Raw genomic sequence first — 18,736 nt, forward strand, 5'->3', positions numbered from 1 at the left:
CAAACTATTCTTGTGTCTGATTGATCACACTAATAGAGTTGATTCCATCAACTCTCTTAGTGTGGGGAATCAACTCTATTACTATTAGTGTGTGGAGAGAGAGGAGAGAGAGGAGAGAGAGGACATGCACGGTGAAAAGCACATGACCCTGCCATGTTTTGTTTGGTGTGTTGTCATCAGCGACTACAACTGTTCAAAAATTAAAAGACAAGAAGAGTTAGCCGAAAATTTCAGAACATGGGAGTGCCAACATCAATTTCAGGACGGCGATGGGGGCTGGGATTTTGTGTCCATAGGGTGCGGGGCGGGGATGAGGATTTAGATATTCCCCTGCTGAGGGGACGGGGATTCCCCGCAGCGGGGAGAAGGCGGGGATGAGAAAAATCCCCCGCAGAGGGGGAGGGACGGGGGATGCAACATCCAGCACCGACACCCCCCGGTTGCCAGCCCTACTCCTGGTCACAAGTGGGAGAAGACCATTCAGTGGGGCCCATCAACCGACACATGGGAATTGCCATGATCCCATGGGATGAGATATTTGGCAATATGGCCTACGTGATGGGCCCGCTAGAGGAATAAAATAGTTACAAAATCACCGCTTTTCGTGAACTTTTCCTAGTTATCTGATCCCCTATTTCCTAACTACCAAAAAAGCCCCCAACTCTCTAAACATCAATCACGACTTTTCATGAACTCGATCCTCTCCCGCTCCACTCACGTGGAATCCATTTATTAAATTGATATCGACACCCTTCTTTTCCTTTGAAAAAGGCACTCCGCTCCGTATCATCTCGTGAACAACAAAATCAAACTGTAGCATCCAGAGAGACGTAACAGGCACCATTTTGTCTTCATTCCTCTTTCCATTTTTAAATGTTTTTTTCCTGTTGACTTTATTTACACAGCTATTTTGTCTCTACTTGTTAAAATGCGCACCTAAGGTCCTATCCTACGCCACTCCTCTTCCCTAGCTCCCTCTCCCTCACTCTATCTCTCTCTCTCTCTCTACTACCTCTGTACTCTGTACAAATCAGACGAGATTGAGACTACTCACAGCTCGCGTTCTGCGCAAGAAAGAATCACATGGTGGCTTCTTTCTAGGGTCTCTCTAATTCCTAGGGTTTGCTTTTTCACTCGCCCCTGAACTAGCGCAGGGAGATTGCGAAGTTTCTGAAACAATGCAGCTTTGCGTGTTATTCTCCTCTGTTTTTTAGCAGACCAGTCGCTGTTTTCGTTCGTATTTCGAGTTTTTTTAGGTTTTTTCAGACATTTCTGATTTTTCTTCATTTTATTTTAGTGGACAAGTTTTGGCCATTTTCGAAGCTTCTTGCCGAGCCCTCGTCTTGCATTTCTAGAGTGGCTTGATGTTTTCAGGGATTTTGTGGAATGTTTGGGAATTTCTGGAGCTTTTGTTGATAAATTTATCATCTTTTTTGAGTTTTGTTGATAAATTTTAGTTACTTTCCGGAACTTTGAATGATCTGAATAATCGTTCTCTTTCAAAAGTTTGGGGAGATTTACAGAAAATGATTCCATGTTGTTCTCCGAACAACATTCCGCAGAGATGTTTTTGGAGGAAATCGTGATATTTCCTCATATTCAATTGATATTCAAATTCTTAGGGTTTTGATTAAGGGTTTCTGAAGCGATTCTAGGGTTTCATCGCTCCCCTCTTTCTTAGTAAAAATGAATGAAACTTCAGGGAAAACAGTATCAACCCTAGCGATTGCGGAGAAGCGGCCTCAAAGGCCTGGTGGTTGTGTTGGAATCTTCTTTCAGCTCTTTGATTGGAACCGAAAAATAGCCAAAAAGAAGCTCTTCTCCAAGAAACTGCTTCCACCAGGTACCTGTGATTTATACTAAGGCTGCTTAGGGTTTGTTGTTCTCAGTTTCTCTTATTATTTTGCTTTATGCAGATTTACAGAGTAATCTAAAATGTATGTTTTTTTTCCTATCAATGCTATTATGATTTAGTTCGTTCGAAGCGGATTTCGAAGAAATTCAATGGCGAAGATAAGTTACCCATGGCCAAGCTTCTTTTGGTATGTGATCCTTTCCTTGATTTCTTGCTTTCTAATTTTCTGGTTTAACCTCCCGGGTTTGGTTTAATTTTTTTTTTTTGAATAGTCTGATTTAGCCATATTTCTCAATTGCATTTCTATAAACCTCAGATTGCCGATGAAAACCGTGGGGGTTTTCCAAACACGAAGAAACATGAAACTGATAGGATATGTTCTTCGCCTAGTGCGAAACAAAACTACGGGATGCGAACTCCTGGTTTGGTAGCCAGGCTGATGGGTTTGGAATCCATGCCAGTATTGCACCGTGATAAACCTAAGAAAGTGTTGGTTTCCGAATTTTACTGTGATGAGGAAAAGGAACTTGGAAAACCAATCGATAATCACGGTAAAACCTCTGAATTTTCTTGTTATGATCAAGATCTGAATTCAGAAAAGTGGCCGGGAAAACTTGAGTCCAAGCCCCTGAAGCTGCAGAGGACAGGTTTTTTTTACAGGCGGCCTGTGTCTAGATTCGGGGCTGAGGCGTTGCAGCTCAAGAGTGTTTTGAACCGATCGAAAAAACATCACCATAAGCTTGTGTCTCCAATCAAGAGCCCTAGGACACTTTCCGGGAGAAATGCAGCTAGGTTGATGGACGCTGCTACCAAGATTTTGGAACCGGGGTTGCATGCTTCTAATCGGGCAAAATGTTCTCTTACTTATTCGGCCTCTCCTCATCTTTCTCTGAAAGATCAAGACACATTTGAAGGAACAACAAAACCCACTATTCCCTTTGCTGCTAAATCTTTGAAGGGGCAATCGTCGTGCAGCAGCTGTGGTAATTTACTGGATGTCGTGCACTTTAGGTCGAACATCGAGGAACGAGTTCCTGAGTTCACATCTTGTGCTTCAGAGCTCGGTAAAAGTTCTTCACATGGGTTGGGAAAGAGTAAGCTGAAACCCTCTTTATTGTCCCAAGTGCAAGAAAAAGATGCAGACACTGAGAGGATTGGCATTCTGAAAAGTCAGGCTAATCCGCAGAGCAGAACTCAAAATTTTACAGATAGGAAGGTTCATTTCCAAAAAGATCAGGATCAATGCGTGACAAGGCGTCAATGCCAGCCCCAACTGGATGTATTATCAAATGTGCTCAAGTACAACAATCGCAGGCAAAATCAGGTGTTGCTAGTTAAGGATAATGTGCCCCCTAAGCCCAAGTTGTGTAGTCGCCAGATCAGAAAAGATTCATCTTCTGACGCTTTTAATGGAGCCAAAGACTATATAGCTTTGAATAGAAATCTTGCCAATCACACCCGAACAAGGATAGCCACCAAAGTATTGGATAATAAATTTGGCAGGGATAGGAGTGCTTGGGACAAGAAAAATGATACCTTGTCAAGGGTGAATACCTTGGCCCGAAAAAGAAGACCTATGAGCACCAGTCAGTTAGAGAATATAGGATTTGGCAGTTCTACATCTGGAAAGGAAAGATGTGTTAGAAATGATGTAATTAGTGGAAAAGGGACCGGGCTTAATGCTCGCTATATGAATCGGAACAGTTTGAAAAATGAGTTTCGGACCAAGGTACAGAGCGATGCTGCCAGTAGCAGTAAGGATGCTGATATTGTTTCTTTCATGTTTAGTTCCCCATTGAGGCATGATATTGGATCTGTTTCCTCGATAGATACACTTGAGAAGAGTAAGGGTCGAGGTGAGTTCATGTGTAGTACTCTACGGGAAAAGGTTATATCAGGTGCAAAGAACGGACATTCATCATATCCAAGAGGAGCTGAACTGAGAGGAGACACTTTGAGTGCTCTTCTAGAACAGAAAATAAGGGAGTTGGCTTTTGCAGAAGGGGACAATTGTGTTGGTGTCAGCATGAAGGATAGCTTGTTTTATGATCGCCCAGATCAGTCTCACTACAACCTTGCGCATGGTCAGATGTTCAATACAAACAAAAAGTGCCAGGTCAGTTCCTTGCTGGTGTTACAATTATATATATATATATATATATATATATATATAGTTAAGTGAAGCTACACATATGTGTAGCTAACTTAGCTACACCGACGGCTTAAAATACAGTGGGCCCACATTATTTGGGTGATCCAAACCATTCATTTGATAGGCCCTCACATTGATAGGGTGTGCCCAAAAATCAGCTCCATAGGATCGTCCCAACCCTTCAAACTGTGAAGGCAAAAATTGATAGATTTGTGAAGGTTTTTACTCGTCCAATTTTGCCTCCACAATTCGTAGGGTTGGGATGATCCTATGGAGCTGATTTTTTGGGCACGCCCTATCTATGTGAGGGCCCATCAAATGAATGGTTTGCATCACTCAAACAATGTGGGGCCCACTGTATTTTAAGACTTTGGTGTAGCTAAGTTAGCTACACGTATGTGTAGCTGCACTTTTCTCTCTCTCTCTCTCTCTCTCTCTCTCTCTATATATATATATATATATATATATATTGAAATAGTTGGTGTTATAATTTATATAAGCAGACTATTCATTTTTTTAACTGTCAGGTTGCAAGTAGCAACTCTATTGATCAATGCTGAAGCTTCTATTCTATAACTTGAACACGATTTTTCTGTCAATAAGCGAGTTACGGAGAATGTCCATGATTCACGGCATATCTTTTGTCAGTCAATTAAGTCTTATGGGTTCAGGTGATATGTTTTCATGCATTTTTCATGCTGAGCTTATTCTGATCTATTATAGCTATTGAACGTTGTACGTATTTCGACATAACAAAAGTAACTTTGTCCTGTTTTCAAAACTTATCAGAACATGATTTTCTGATTACATGTCAATGAGAATACTACATAATACGACTTTTTTTAATGGTTACAAATTGTTCTCTCCTGTGAAACTCTGCATGTGACTTGCTGAGGACAGTGAAAAATTCTAATAATTATCACCATTCTTTTGCCCCACCTTTCTGTCCAAAATAGGGCATACAGAGAGTTTTTGCTCCAAATATAATATCTGTAGATGCATCATCAATAAATGATGGAGATGAAGGTAATCTGAGTGTTGTCGTTGTGCTCTCAGAGAGGACTATGGAATGGCGTTTGGTGTCCCTAAATATTTGTTTCCCCTTATACACCAAAGAAAATCAACAGCAATGAAGTGATTTTAGGCTGGAATTAGAGCAGCAGCCTCCTAGAATCTGTTGATTTTGTTTTTTTATGTTATTCCACCCCATGCATGTGCCAAATCCAAGATTGAGGAGTTGGGAAAATTGTCTGGGCATGTATTGGAATTAGAAATGGAGGGCTAAGAGGGGAATTGCTTTGAATGTTCCCGAGCCATAATCATGTCCTCGGAGTGGACTTTTCTCAGTGCTCCTGTTAGGTCGTAGGTGTTGGAGTGTTGGTACCCCATTGCTGTTTGTGGAATTTTGGAGAAGAGCTCTGGATCTCTGCTTTAAACCCTAGGATCAACAAATATTTTTGTCCGTTTGAACTAGGTTGCACGAATTCTTTGCCACCCTATGCTGAATCCGTGTCGACACGTCTCCGCACCCGAATCGGACTTCGATTCGCGTGGGACACACCCGGATTCTTGTCGTAGCCGTGTCCCGAACGAGTCCTCTTTTTTCAGGCGAATCTGACTCATTTTTGTCTCTTTTAAAATGCGAATCCAATATATTTTTCCTGGAAGTGTGTTTTCTTTTGAACTTTTTTTATGGGAAAGCACAAGCCATACTCTTTTAATAAAAACCCTAGCGCCTCAATCCCCTTCCTCCTTCTTCGACTCTCATGATAAGAACTTTAACGCCTCAACCCTCCACTCAAAATTTTCATGAATATATATAAATACATATATCTATATAGATGTAAATTTATTATTTTTAATTTTTAAAATTTTATTTATCTAGAAATTACCGAATCCGAATCCTAATTTTTGGGGTTTGCCGAATCCGACACCTTGAATCTGTGTCGGATCCCAACACACGAATCCGAATCCATGCAACATAGGAACTAGTAGGGTGAAAATTGTCGGAGAAGATGATCAGAACCATTTGTGACGGTAAGGAACTTGCGACTGAGGTTGTAGGGACCCACCCTCTCAACCATGGAATGGGCAAGGAGTTAGTGGGGCAAAGGCCAAGTCGGAGATGCAATGTTATAGGGGCCCCCAATAGATCAATGAGGCAGGAAAGAGGGTATGTGGGACCTAACATCTCACCTTCCAATGCCGTTGCAAATGGTGGGGAGAGGCCAAGTATGTGGGACCTAACATCTCACCTTCCAATGCCGTTGCAAATGGTGGGGAGAGGCCAAGTTGGAGATGCAATGTTATGATGGGCCCACAACGGATCAATGAGGCAACCAATGGAAAGAGGTTATGTGGAGCCTAACATCTCGCCTTCCCATGGCGTTGCAAATCACCAGGATGATGCAATTGTAGCCGGTCATTCAAATTTTGGTACATTTCCTCATTACCCTCCTTTGTCAATTGATATTGACCAGCGTCCAGCTTCAGATGAGTAATGAGATCAATTGACCGGCGTCACACGAGTGATGAGTCCAATACAACACATATTTTGGCTATTAGCTAGCAGGTTGTGCCTGTTTCTCTTCAGATTCAGCCCACCATGTCTTTGCCATTAAATTTAAATTTGTGCAAATGGAAGTAGCCATAGCACAATATTTTTTAATAGCAAGCGTAACCTCTCTATTAATGAGGCTGACCCCATTCTGGAGGTTTTATGGGAGAAGGTGCTTTATGTAGCTAACTAGCTATATTAATGGCTTCTAAACAAAGGTTAAAGGTTAGGAAGCCGACTTTAAGATTGGGTACCTCTAGGACCTGGGCAATTAAAATTCAATTTTGATGGATCTAGCATGAGGAATTGTGAACCAACGTCAGTAGGTGGTTTGCTAAAGGACGAGAGCAGATCAACGGAATGGGCCTTCTAGTTGTCAAACTCTTACGAATCGTACTAGTCAACTCTCGAGTCGAGTCACTGAGCTTTCGAGGCGAGTCGCATGGGTGACTCGCCTCTGTTGAAGACTCTTACGAGTCGTCTAGTGACTCTTACAAGTCGCTGCGAGTCGACTCAAAAAAATAAGACACGAGCCAAGTCGAGTCGCTGGGCTTGGGCTTTCTTGTTTTGATGGTTGAAAACTTAGAAGTTGGAACTTAGAACTTCATTATTTTTGTGCAAGTTACAAATATATAGTTATTTACTAGTATCCAGTCCCATGTTATGCATGGTTGTAAAATGGTGGCCCCCACGCTATCAAAACATGAGATGTAAAATGGTGCGTTTCAGTCAAATGCATAGGCTTGGGAAGGGACGGTGGACCCCACCTCGTCAATAACATTAGGGGTAAAATGGTGGGCCCCACCCATCCTAGCCATGGTCATTAATTATTGGGCCCCACCCCATCATAGCATGAGGTGTAAAATAGTTGGTGCCACGATATATGCATGGGTTTGCATAGAGTTGGTGGACTCACCGGATCAAGTGTAAAATAGTGGACCCTACCCATGCTATTTCTTGGGTATAGAATATGTGGCTCACCCCATCAAAAGTTCAAAAATGGTGTAGGGGAAAATACTTTCCAGGAAAAACTTTTCTTGGAAAAGGAGAATGACATTTGGAAAGTTACGAGCTGAGTATATGTTATAGATAGATATTTTTGGCTACTTTATCTATGTGCTATTGGGTTATATTTTTTACATGCTTCATCTTTTGTTATATAATTATATTTTTCAACTAAATTTTTGTTCCTGTCAAAAACTCTTACGAGTCCAGTCGAGTCGAGTCACGAATTATAAAATTAAGAAATCGAGTCACGAGTCGTCACGGGTTGGCAACTATCGAGTCCATCGGGATAGCAGATTCTAATGAGGCTGAGGTTTGAGCAGTTCTTCAAGGGATTAGGATTATTGACCCATCACTTCTTGGTACAGTGATAGTGGAGTGCTGCTTCATGCATGGGGATTCGAGTTTGGATTCGCCCGTCTGCCTTCTTTCCCTTTTCTTTCTACTCAACATTGAACTGGCAGAAGGAGGAATTGCCCGGGGTTCCTCCGGGGGGAACCTACGGCCCGGCGCGCTATACACTGATTGGTTGCTGAACGGTTCGCATCCCCGACCCCTGGTCTGCTCACCTCTGTGCGCCAATATTGCGCTCCGATCTCTAACTCGATAGCTATGGAATTTCGATCAAATCAATCCCTGAACATTAGAAGATCAACAAATGGGGAGGCAGAGAGAGATTAGCAAGGGCAGGGGGTCGGCAGGGAGAGTCTTGAGATTTTTTAAATTTCCTTCCTCCTTGAGGATCTTCACACCGTATTATGTCTTTTCTATTTTTCTCTTTTGTTTTCATCTATTTGCTCTTAGCCTTGACCATCTCGGTCGTGGCGTCTTCTTCCATGTTGGTTTCACTTTATTAATGAAATTCTTTACCATTCAACATGTGATTCATGATTTTATTATTCACAAAAAATGTTATTGATGTTATCCATGCTGTTTGGAAGTACTAATTGCTTATCACCATGAAGCCGTTTATATTCCCAAAGATGAGGCTTTCTTTAAGAGCATCTCTATAAATTGAGCCTTAAGCGGCTACGTTTTGAGGTTTTGAGTCATCTATCTGTAAAAAATTTTGAATCAACTGAAAGTCAAGAGAAATTGTGAAGAAATTAGGAGTAGGAATGAAGTACTCCTACAACAATTGAAAGTCAATAATAGAGCAAATGTTGTTGGCTTGTTGCCAGTAAAGTCTTTCAAGTCCACAATGCATTCCATAGATTCAGATGATGTAAACATGAGCCTAATCATGATGAACGAGGCATGCTGATAGAAATACTCTGGCTTTGCAACTCATGGATTTGGGATTCATGAAGTAGTAAAAAATGGTGTTGAAAAGTGGGGTGAATTCTCATGGTTCTTCCTCTTCAATTGTTAGATATATCGCAAATGGAGACTCAAGAATCCTTTCTTTAGAAGAAAAATGGTAACCCTTACTGAAACTTTATGCTAAGGGTTAGGGATTGAATTTATATTGTTTCCAAGTTTGCAGCATCTTACATTCTTTCTCAACTGCCTTCAAGGCCAGGAATCATATCCATATACAGGTTATTAATTTCTTATTGATTTGGTATGAATTTGATACTATATATTTAAAAATAAATGAAACATCCATGTTAAAAGCCACCAAAGAGGGAGAAAGAAAGAGCAAGAAGAGAAAGAGTGAGTTAGGGATCCTCCCCCTCACTTATGTATTTATAGGAAAGAGAACTTACAAAAGACTACTATGCCCTTATGGCTACAATACACACCCACACACACTTCTAACACTCCCTGTCAAGCTAGGAATGTATATATTATACATTCCCAGCTTGTTACAGATGTCATTTAATTTTGCATTACTAAGGGATTTAGTGAAAACATCCGCTAGTTGGTCCACAGACCGAGTGAAGGAAACATGAATCTCACCTCTATGACTTCGCTGGCGAGTGAAGTGACAATCAACCTCTATGTGCTTGGTTCTCTCATGGAAGATAGGATTGGTAGCTATATGACTCGCAACCTTATTGTCGCAATAAAGCTGAGTTGGAGAAGATGGGGAGAAACAATCTCAGATAGGAGTGAACGTAACCAATGGAGTTCTCCATTAGTATGGGACATAGCTCGGTACTCTGCCTCGACACTAGACTTGGAAACAATGTCCTGTATTTGCCTGGATCATCTAACAAAGCCCCTTCTTCTGGAAGAAGTTTCACATTTTGGTCCATAGGAACTGAGGCAGGTTTCACTCCAAGGTAACCTGTCTCCTCAAGAAGATCCAACACATATTTCCACTGCGAGAGAGAGAGAGAGATACCTCCTGTCTCCTCAAGAAGATCCAACACAGATTTCCGCTGCGAGAGAGAGATACCTCTAGTAGAATGGGCAACCTCAATGCCAAGAAAGTATCTAAGATGTCCCATATCTTTGGTTGAGAACTCTTTCTGCAAGAATGTCTTCAGTTTGTGTATCCCCGCTGAATCACTGCTTGTAATGATAATGTCATCAACATACACTATCAATAGAACACAACCAGCACCCGACTGATAACTAAAGACAGAGTGATCAACAACACATTGCTTCATGCCAAAGTGCATGATAGCATCACTACACCGGCCAAACCAAACTCTAGGGGACTGCTTCAGGCCATATATAGATCGCCGCAACCGACACACTGAGGAGGACATCTCCCCCCGAGCAACATACCCGAGAGGTTGCTCCATATACACCTCCTCAATAAGCTCTCCATGTAAGAAGGTATTCTTCACATCTAACTGATGTAGGGGCCAGCCGTTGTTAACTGCAAGTGAGAGGAGAACCCTGACAGATGGTATTTTGGCAACCGGGGAAAATGTCTCATGGTAATCCACTCCAAATGTTTGAGTATAACTTTGGAAACTAGGCGCGCCTTAAGACCCTCAACTGTCCCGTCAGGTAAGTGTTTCACGGCAAAAACCCAGTGGCAACCGACGAGCCGAGCTCCAGGTGGAAGGGGAACCAATTCCCATGTATGATTGGCCTGAAGGGCCTCCATCTCAAGGTTCATAGCCGCACGCCAACCAGGATGATCAAGAGCTGCTGGCAAGGACTGTGGCACAGAAACAGAAGACAAAGAAGATACAAAACTCCGAAACATAGGGGTCAGAGAGTCATAGGAAACAACTGAGGAAATATGATGAGCAATACTATGAGAAAGAGTAGCGAGGTAATGGGAGAATCTGCATGTACCAGAGAAGAGGCAGTCGTGATCTTCGGCTGAGATGTCGATGGTGCAGGAGGAGGCTGATGGGTTGTAGACTTCGACTTGCGTTGATATGTCTTCGTAGGAGCTGTAGGAGGAGCCTCTGGAGCCTGTAATGAAGAGGAGGGCTCATAAATAGTGCTAGACGGAGGAACCGGCAAAGGAGGAGCCGAGGAAGGAGAAGCTATGCAAGACTCAGGGACCGACAAAGGAGGAGATGGGGAAGGAGAAGAGGTATGGGTAGGGGTGCAACTCGGGCGGGCTCAACCCGAACCCAGCGGGTTCAACCAGGGAAAAACTCAGGTTGGGTTGAGTTCAAGTCGGGTTTGGGTTGGGTTTTCTCAACCCGAGTTGAGTTCGGGTTCGGGTTCGGGTTCGGGTTGAGGGCTTGGGCAACCCGACCCGAGTTCAACCCGAATTTTTTAATAATTTTTTTAGTTTTTAAGCTTAAAATTTCGGGTTGGGTTGGGTTGAACTCGGGTTAGGTCGGGTTCGGGTTGGCAAAAAGGGTTGTTCGGGTCGGGTTGAACCTCGTTAGGTTGCAACTCGGGTCGGGTTGGGTTCGAATTGAGTACATGGTTGCTCGGGTCGGGTTGAGGCCAACCCGAACCTGACCCACTCGAGTTGCACCCCTAGGTATGGGGTTTGGAAGAGCTAGACGAGGAAGCGGGATGTCCGAATCAAGAAATGCGGGACGATCCTCATGAGGAGTGTTAAAGTAAAACTTGGACTAAAAAAAGGTGACATCGGCAGAGACAAATGACTTTCGTAAGCGAGTACTGTAACACCAATAACCTTTCTGGGTCCGAGAATACCCAAGAAAGATACATCGCTCAGCGCGATGGTCCAATTTATCTAATCCAGGGCCGAGGTTGTGGACAAAGCACACACAACCAAAGACCCGAAGGGTGAGAGGAAAAGGGTCATGCTGGAGATGTAACAAGATGAATGGGGATGAACCACTAAGGACAGAGGAAGGAAGCCTATTGGCAAGGAAGCAGGCTGTGAGGAGGGTATCACCCCAATAATAGGTCTTAGGGACCCGCATTTGAATGAGAAGAGTGCGGGTCCCATCCAGTAAAGATCTCAACCTACGTTCTGCAAAAGAGAGAAAGAGAGAGAGAGAGTTCATATTATCTTTATCAAAATTCAATCATTTAATTGTTTCTACATGTACGAGCATGCAGAAACAATGTAGTTTATAAACCATTACTGAGGTACAACATTGAGGCTAATGTTAATTAATCTCCATACTTCCACTATGTTTGCGTTGACTATTTATTGGGCCAGAGCTCTCCCTAGTTAAGTTTATTTCGGCTCATAATCTTTGGCAAGGTTGGAGGATGGTGTGTTCTTGTAGTGATCACACGAAGTTGGGTGGCCCTCAGTGGGCCCCTCAGCCCCCTGGTTCCTCAAACTTAATTTTGGATCGTCTTGTTTTGGCAATGCTGGACTCTCGGGCGTGGGTGGGCGGGCTCCTTAGAAATGAGGAGGGGGGTACGGTGTGGGCTTTTTCAGGCCCTATTGGTTTTGCGTATTCTAATGTGGCAGAAATCAGGACGGCTTTGCCGGGCATTAGGCTAGCGGTATTCTTGGATTTGGACTAGTTAATTGTGGAGGGAGATTCCCTTAACGTCATTGGGTGGCTAAAGCGAAATAAGTCTGCCCTTGGAGATTTGGGAGTTGGATGGATGAGATCAGGGATCACATCAGAGGGGCGAATATTACTTTCAGCACGTAAAAGATCTGCTAATGAGGAGGCAGATAAGCTTGCTAGGGAGGGTGCAGGGAAGCAAGAGCTCGAACTTTTTGATTTTCTGCCCCGCATGATGTTTTTGTTTCTTTCTGTTCTCTTTGTATTTTCTTTATCTTCACTCTTTGTAGTCACCCTTCTCGGTCGGCTTTGTATATTATTCTCCTTCTATTTATGACATCTAACCATAGTTGTCAACCCGTGACTCGATTTCTTAATTTTATGACTCGTAAGAGTTTTTGACAAGAACAGAAATTTAGTTGAAAAAAATATCATTATATCTACCATCTCCAAAAAAATAAAAAATAAAAAAAATCATTATATCTCAAAAGATGAAGCATGTAAAAATATTACCCAATTGCACATAGATAAAGCACTACGCCAAAAATTTATATATATAATAATAATAATATATACTAAGCACGTAACTTTCCAAATGGCATCTGCCTTTTCCGGGAAAAGCTTTTCCTGGAAAGTATTTTTCCTACACCATGTTTTGAACTTTTGATAGGGTGGGGCTCATATTCTATACCCAAGAATAGCATCGGTAGGGTCTACTATTTTACACTTGATCCGGAGAGCCCACCGACTCTATCCAAACCTATGCATATATCGTGGGACCAACTATTTCACACCTCATGCTATAATGGGCTGGTGCCCATTAGTTAATGACCATACCTAGGATGGGTGGGGCCCACCGTTTATACCCAAACTAATTCCAAAGGTGGGGCCCAGCATTTTACCCCGATTGTTATTGAGGAGGTGGTGTCCATCATCCCTACACAAACCTACGCATTTGACTGGAACCTGCCATTTTACATCTCATGTTTTGATGGCGTGGGGCACACCATTTTACACCTATGCATAGCATGAAATTGAATACTAGTAAATAACTATATGCTTGTAACTTGCATGCACAAAAATAAGTTCTATGTTCCAACTTCCAAGTTTTCCACCATCAAAACAAGAAAGCCCAGGCACGACGACTCGATTCTACTCGTAAGAGTCTTAGTTGTCCGAGTTGACTTGTAGCGACTCGTAAGAGTCACGAGACAACCCGTAAAGTCTTCAAGAGAGGCGACTCGCATGGGAGACTCGCCTCGAAAACCCGGTGACTCGACTCGACTCAAGAGTTGACTCGTACGACTCGTAAGAGTTTGACAACTATGCATCTAACCATTAAAAAATGTTAATTAACTTAATCAGAACATGGTTATCAGATATTGAACAAATATGCAAAATAGTGTGGTTATAAATGCATAGTTTCAAGCAGAATGTTAGAGTCACTCATGGGAGTATATCATAAGGGTGAGAAACTATGCCCAAAGGGTGAGATACCTAAAGCTTGACTGCTTGACTTTTTAGGATGGAATCTATGTGTAGCAACCAAGGTGAGGAACAAAGCATTGGTGCATCAGCAAAGAGCTGGCTGTGTTAGTGGTGGAGTGGGCTGTAAGTCACTAGCACTGGCTTAGCTGCACTTGGGTCACAGAGACTTGCAAAGGAGTGAAACTAATAAAGGAACACAGTATATCAGTGTATCATCTGGTATCAGTTAGTATGAAGTCAGATGGCTGTGCTAAAAGCTACTTCAGTCACCTGTATGAGACAATATGCCAATTTGGAGGTATAGGGTTTGGCTTAAGCGAACAACACAACAGTGAATCAAGAAGTCTATGTGTGAATCAAGAAGTCAAGTTTTTTACATGCTTATTTTATTATGTAGGTTTTGACTTTGACTCTTACATATTACAGGGAAGTCATGTGTGCATTATGTTCATTTCCATTATCTTTTTTCATCAGACAGGAATTGGGTAGATCTTAAATACATCAATTGCATTGGCAAACATTTCCACTTTCAAATTTAATTTTGGTGGTTATTGTCTTCAGGTGGACCCAAAGGCAGGGATTTCTCCTCGAATTCTGCTTACCAATGATTGTGATCATCCCAGTCCAACGTCGATTCTCAATGCTTCTTTTTCAAATGACAGTTTATTTTCTGGGAGTCTTGACAGCATCTCAGGTATGAAAAAGCCACTCCATTTAAACAACAAATGTAAATGAAGAGAGAGAGAGAGAGAGAGATGTCTCTAGTCTGCCGACTAGAGATCGTTCTCTAGTCCGCCGACCAAAAACACGTGGGTCCCACATTTTTTTTGGTGATCTAAAGCATTCATTTGATAGGCTCCATCATAGATAGGTTGTCCACAAAAAAGCAGCTCCATAGGATCATCCTATGGAGCTGATTTTTTGTGGACACCCTCTCTATGTCAGGGCTCATCAAATGAATGCTTTGAATCACCCAAATAAGGTGGGACCCATGTGTTTCTGGTAGGCGGACGAGAGAGAGAGAGAGAGAGAGAGAGAGAGAGAGAGAGAGAGAGAGAGAGAGAGAGAGAGAGAGTAATTGTCCCGCAGATCGAGGAGAGAAAAGAAATAAATGAAAGCACCGATTCATCAGTCTTGAGTCTTGACTATGCCACGTGCGTCAATGATATCCCGCTTAGCCTCAAGCGGCTTTCTTGCTGCTTGATGCTAGCATTCCTCATATATATATATATATATATATATATATATATATATATATATATATATATATATATATATATATATGTGAGAAATTATAAGATGCCCGACCGTCAAAATGTAAATGGCGGAAGGAGACAAAAATGGCTGCCTTGGTTTTTGATCCAAGGAAAAGTAAAAAGCGGTGCTTTCCCTTGGATTAAAAATCAAGGGAGAGAGATTTTGTCTCTCTCTGCCCTTTATTTTGACTGTCGGGCATCATATAATTTCTCTCTCTCTCTCTCTCTCTCTCTCTCTCTATATATATATATATATATATATATATATATATATATATATATATATATATATATATATATATATATATATGGGATTTGCTAAGGTCCATCGCAAAAGGCTTTTCACGGCTGGTCTGTTGCACGTCAGACCAGCCACCTCGTGAATGGAGACAACAGCTTTTGTCTCCATTCACGAGGTGGATAGTCTGACGTGCAAAAAACCAGCCCCGAAATGCCTTTTGCCATGGACGCTAGCAATTCCATATATATATATATATGGGAAAAGTGTTTCCAGCCGATCGACTAGAAACAAAGTGGGGCCCGTGCTGTTATACACACACACACCTGTTGCATTTTTTTTAACAGTGTTGGTGAAGGTGTTAGCACCTGTTGTTGCATTATACGCATGTTCTTGCACTAAACGGCACTTCCTAGTTAAAAACTAAATGCAACTCTAACCCAGTTGATAATTGATAGCACCAGAATGTCCAGCTGATATCTTGATTGGCTTGGTGAGTTTTAATTGTGTGACAAATCTGGTGGATGTGGAAAATTCAATAGAAAAACATATCATTTTGTTTTGTTCAGCTGGGAAAATGCTCCTGACCAAGCTAATGGTCTTCATGTAGAATGCTCCGAATTTCGTTGAGATTTCTATCTTCATTTTACGAAGTCATATTTCATGTACAGGGCCACAGTACCCTTCCGTTGAAAATTCTGAAACTTAATTTTTGAAATTACAAAAAAGTGAACGATAGTAATGCTTGACAGCATCTGCTCTTGGCAACAGCTGTAAAGGTGGGGCCATTATTCAATTTTCTTGAAATTGAAAAACCTTAGAAATAACAGAGAAAAAGTTATGCAATGTTTGGTCTGAGCAGAATGGCATTTATACTCTCATTTGCGCAGGCTAGCAACCCTCATCATTTTACGATCCAACCCGTTTTTCTGGTTGCTCCGTAGCGAATGGGTCATAACCCAAAATTCTTCCCCATTGGATAATTCAAGCCAATGTGACTGTTGGCTATATATGAGGAATTATATGGTGTCCAAGGGCATTTTTCAAAACGAGTAGGCTGGCAGATTATAGCAGTTTGGTGATCCAAACCATTCATTTCCTGTGGCCTATCATGAATAATCACTGATGGAAAATCTTAACCTTCTCATTTGTCAAGATTTCGGTACCATTTTTCTTAAACTTTATAAGCCGTGCATTTTACACCCGTCAATCACAATGGTTGGATCATTGATATTAACACTCCCATGTTTCAATAATAGCACTACACTCTTTATTTTATACTTTTTTACTTTGCTTTCAAAGGCTGTTGCAATTCCTAAGATATGCCCTCACATAGCCAATTGGAGCGCCATTATCAGAACAAGGGAGTTTGGATATTGTTTCCCTATATTTAGTGCTAGATATACCGGACACCTAACTTCTTCCAGTGAGTGAGATTATTCTTGCCGACATTGAGTTGCGGATCCCCGAGTAATGGGCTCTGTGATTAGGGTTGCTGGCTTGAAAAAGGCTATTTTGCTCAGGCTGAGCACTGTATCCTTCCACTTGAAGAAAACACTTGGATGCACATGATTGCTCATATTTAGTCTTTACCAAAATTTTCAGTCATCTCACAAGCTTCTTTTTCCAGGACACAAGCTGAACGACCAGTTGGAGCAATCCCATGAGAAAACAGGAAAACAACCATCCGATCTTGACCCTGATCTTTCGGATTCTGCAACCTCGGTGCATGCAGGAATTGTTAGAAGTGAAAAGAACACAGATCCAGTTAACAATATTTCCAGGAAGCATGGTATGAATCCTTCGGTGGGGAAAGTTATTTCAAATGCTGAACTGTTGTTTGAGAACATTGCATTATGTGGTGTTGATGGAATCGGAGACTCTTTTGTAGACACTATTCTCCTTGAGATATTGGAAACTCTCGCTGACTCTTTGTGGAGAAGTCCCATGCAGAATTTATGCTTCACAGAGAACAAGCACAAACCCCGACTTAGGAGGTTTCTATTTGACTGTATGATAGAGTGCTTGGATTCAAAATATAGCCATTACTGTAAATCTGGCTTTAGGGCATGGAGTAAACTGCCCTTGTTTTTTAGTAGCGAGAAGCTGACAAGAGAAGTTTATGAGGAGATAAGAAGGTGGAGGGATTTGGCTGGGAAAGTTTTGGATGACATAATAGAGAGGGACATGAGCAAATCCTTTGGCAATTGGACAGATTTTAACATTGAAGCGTTTGAGACGGGTATTGAAATTGAGGCAGACATATTTCAGATCTTGGTAGATGAAATGGTAATGGACATTTGGCATTGCAGGGTGGGTTCTTTTTGAGTCAGCTGCCACTATTTTGAGTTTCGTCGGCCTCTGAGAAATTTAGTTACACAACTCAGAAAAATCAGTCTTTCTTGTTGAACTGCATTCAGATTTTGCTCATTGAGATGGCAATAAATCTTTGGCGATGGGGGATGGGTTCTTCTCAAGTCAATTGCCACAATTTTGAGTTCAGCAGTCAAGGAAATTTAATTACAGAACACAGTGAGTCTTTCTTGTATTGGAACTGCAGAATTCTGATGTTAACCTTGTAATTATGGAAGTATATATCTATTAACCAAGGGTGGGATTTTGTACAAATTGATGGGCTATTATTGAATGGGTTATAAAGTGTTGGTGTTGGTTTTCTGTTCTTTGATGAACAGTGTACTTACAGTTGTGGTTAATTTGTGGAAGCCAAATTAATACAAGATCTTTTATATGCGTCCTGTTGAACTTCTGTAGATGCACTATTTTAAGAGGGGAGATTATAAAGGAGCTCTGATTGGGCTTGTACTGTGAAGCTCGCCCCACTTCGGTTGCTTTTGAATGACTTTGCCCTGCTTGCAGTGGGGGTAAATCAATAAAATCTATAGCCCATGTTAGTGTTTAATGTACCAGTTAATTAGATCATCAAGAGTTATGATTTAGCCAAAGTCAACTTTTTGAAAAATATTTCCGAAACTCCTTACATCTAATTGTATTGACATTATAATTTTTCTGACCGGAGCAAGCGCATTTGGAATGTCGAATCAAGAATAGGAATCGGCAACTCATTCTGATTTCAGCGATTGTTTCATAAAAAATGAACCGAATCAAGGGATAGGAATTTCACCGGGGCAGAATTAAAGGTGAAAACATGTCGGAATCAGTTTCCTGCTCCAAGAGTTGTTATTTTGTTTCACATAATAGGGTGGAATGAAATTTCTATTGGATTTTTTTTATTGAAATAAGTTTTATTTTATGTTTTCCATTCTGCAGAGAATCGGAATAAGAATCAGAATTTAATTAGGGAAATGATTTCAACACAAACATGTTTCGATGCATGACCCTCATGTTTCTTGTCTCTT

At 41.6% G+C, this 18,736-nt stretch overlaps 1 protein-coding gene across 1 annotated transcript; it reads left to right on the top strand.

Annotated features, from left to right (window-relative positions):
- The first annotated feature begins 861 nt into the window (after positions 1 to 861).
- On the top strand, positions 862 to 18,108 carry LOC143884751 (uncharacterized). Its single transcript, XM_077388509.1, has 5 exons — positions 862 to 1,843; positions 1,975 to 2,042; positions 2,172 to 3,971; positions 14,427 to 14,559; positions 16,990 to 18,108. The coding sequence occupies exons 1-5, from the start codon at positions 1,687 to 1,689 to the stop codon at positions 17,685 to 17,687; spliced, it is 2,856 nt and encodes a 951-aa protein (XP_077244624.1). The 5' UTR covers positions 862 to 1,686; the 3' UTR covers positions 17,688 to 18,108.
- Positions 18,109 to 18,736: the final 628 nt, after the last annotated feature.

Source organism: Tasmannia lanceolata, unplaced genomic scaffold (assembly GCF_043159265.1).
Source record: "Tasmannia lanceolata isolate RefF3 unplaced genomic scaffold, GAP_Taslan_0.1 ptg000008l, whole genome shotgun sequence".
NCBI classification, from domain to species: Eukaryota; Viridiplantae; Streptophyta; class Magnoliopsida; order Canellales; family Winteraceae; genus Tasmannia; species Tasmannia lanceolata.

Excerpts from the sequence above, each read along its gene's own strand:
- LOC143884751 (XM_077388509.1), top strand. The coding sequence starts at position 1,687 with ATGAATGAAACTTCAGGGAAAACAGTATCAACCCTAGCGATTGCGGAG. Across the intron at positions 1,844-1,974 it reads CAAGAAACTGCTTCCACCAG|TTCGTTCGAAGCGGATTTCG; the intron begins GTACCTGTGATT and ends ATTATGATTTAG. Across the intron at positions 2,043-2,171 it reads CCATGGCCAAGCTTCTTTTG|ATTGCCGATGAAAACCGTGG; the intron begins GTATGTGATCCT and ends TATAAACCTCAG.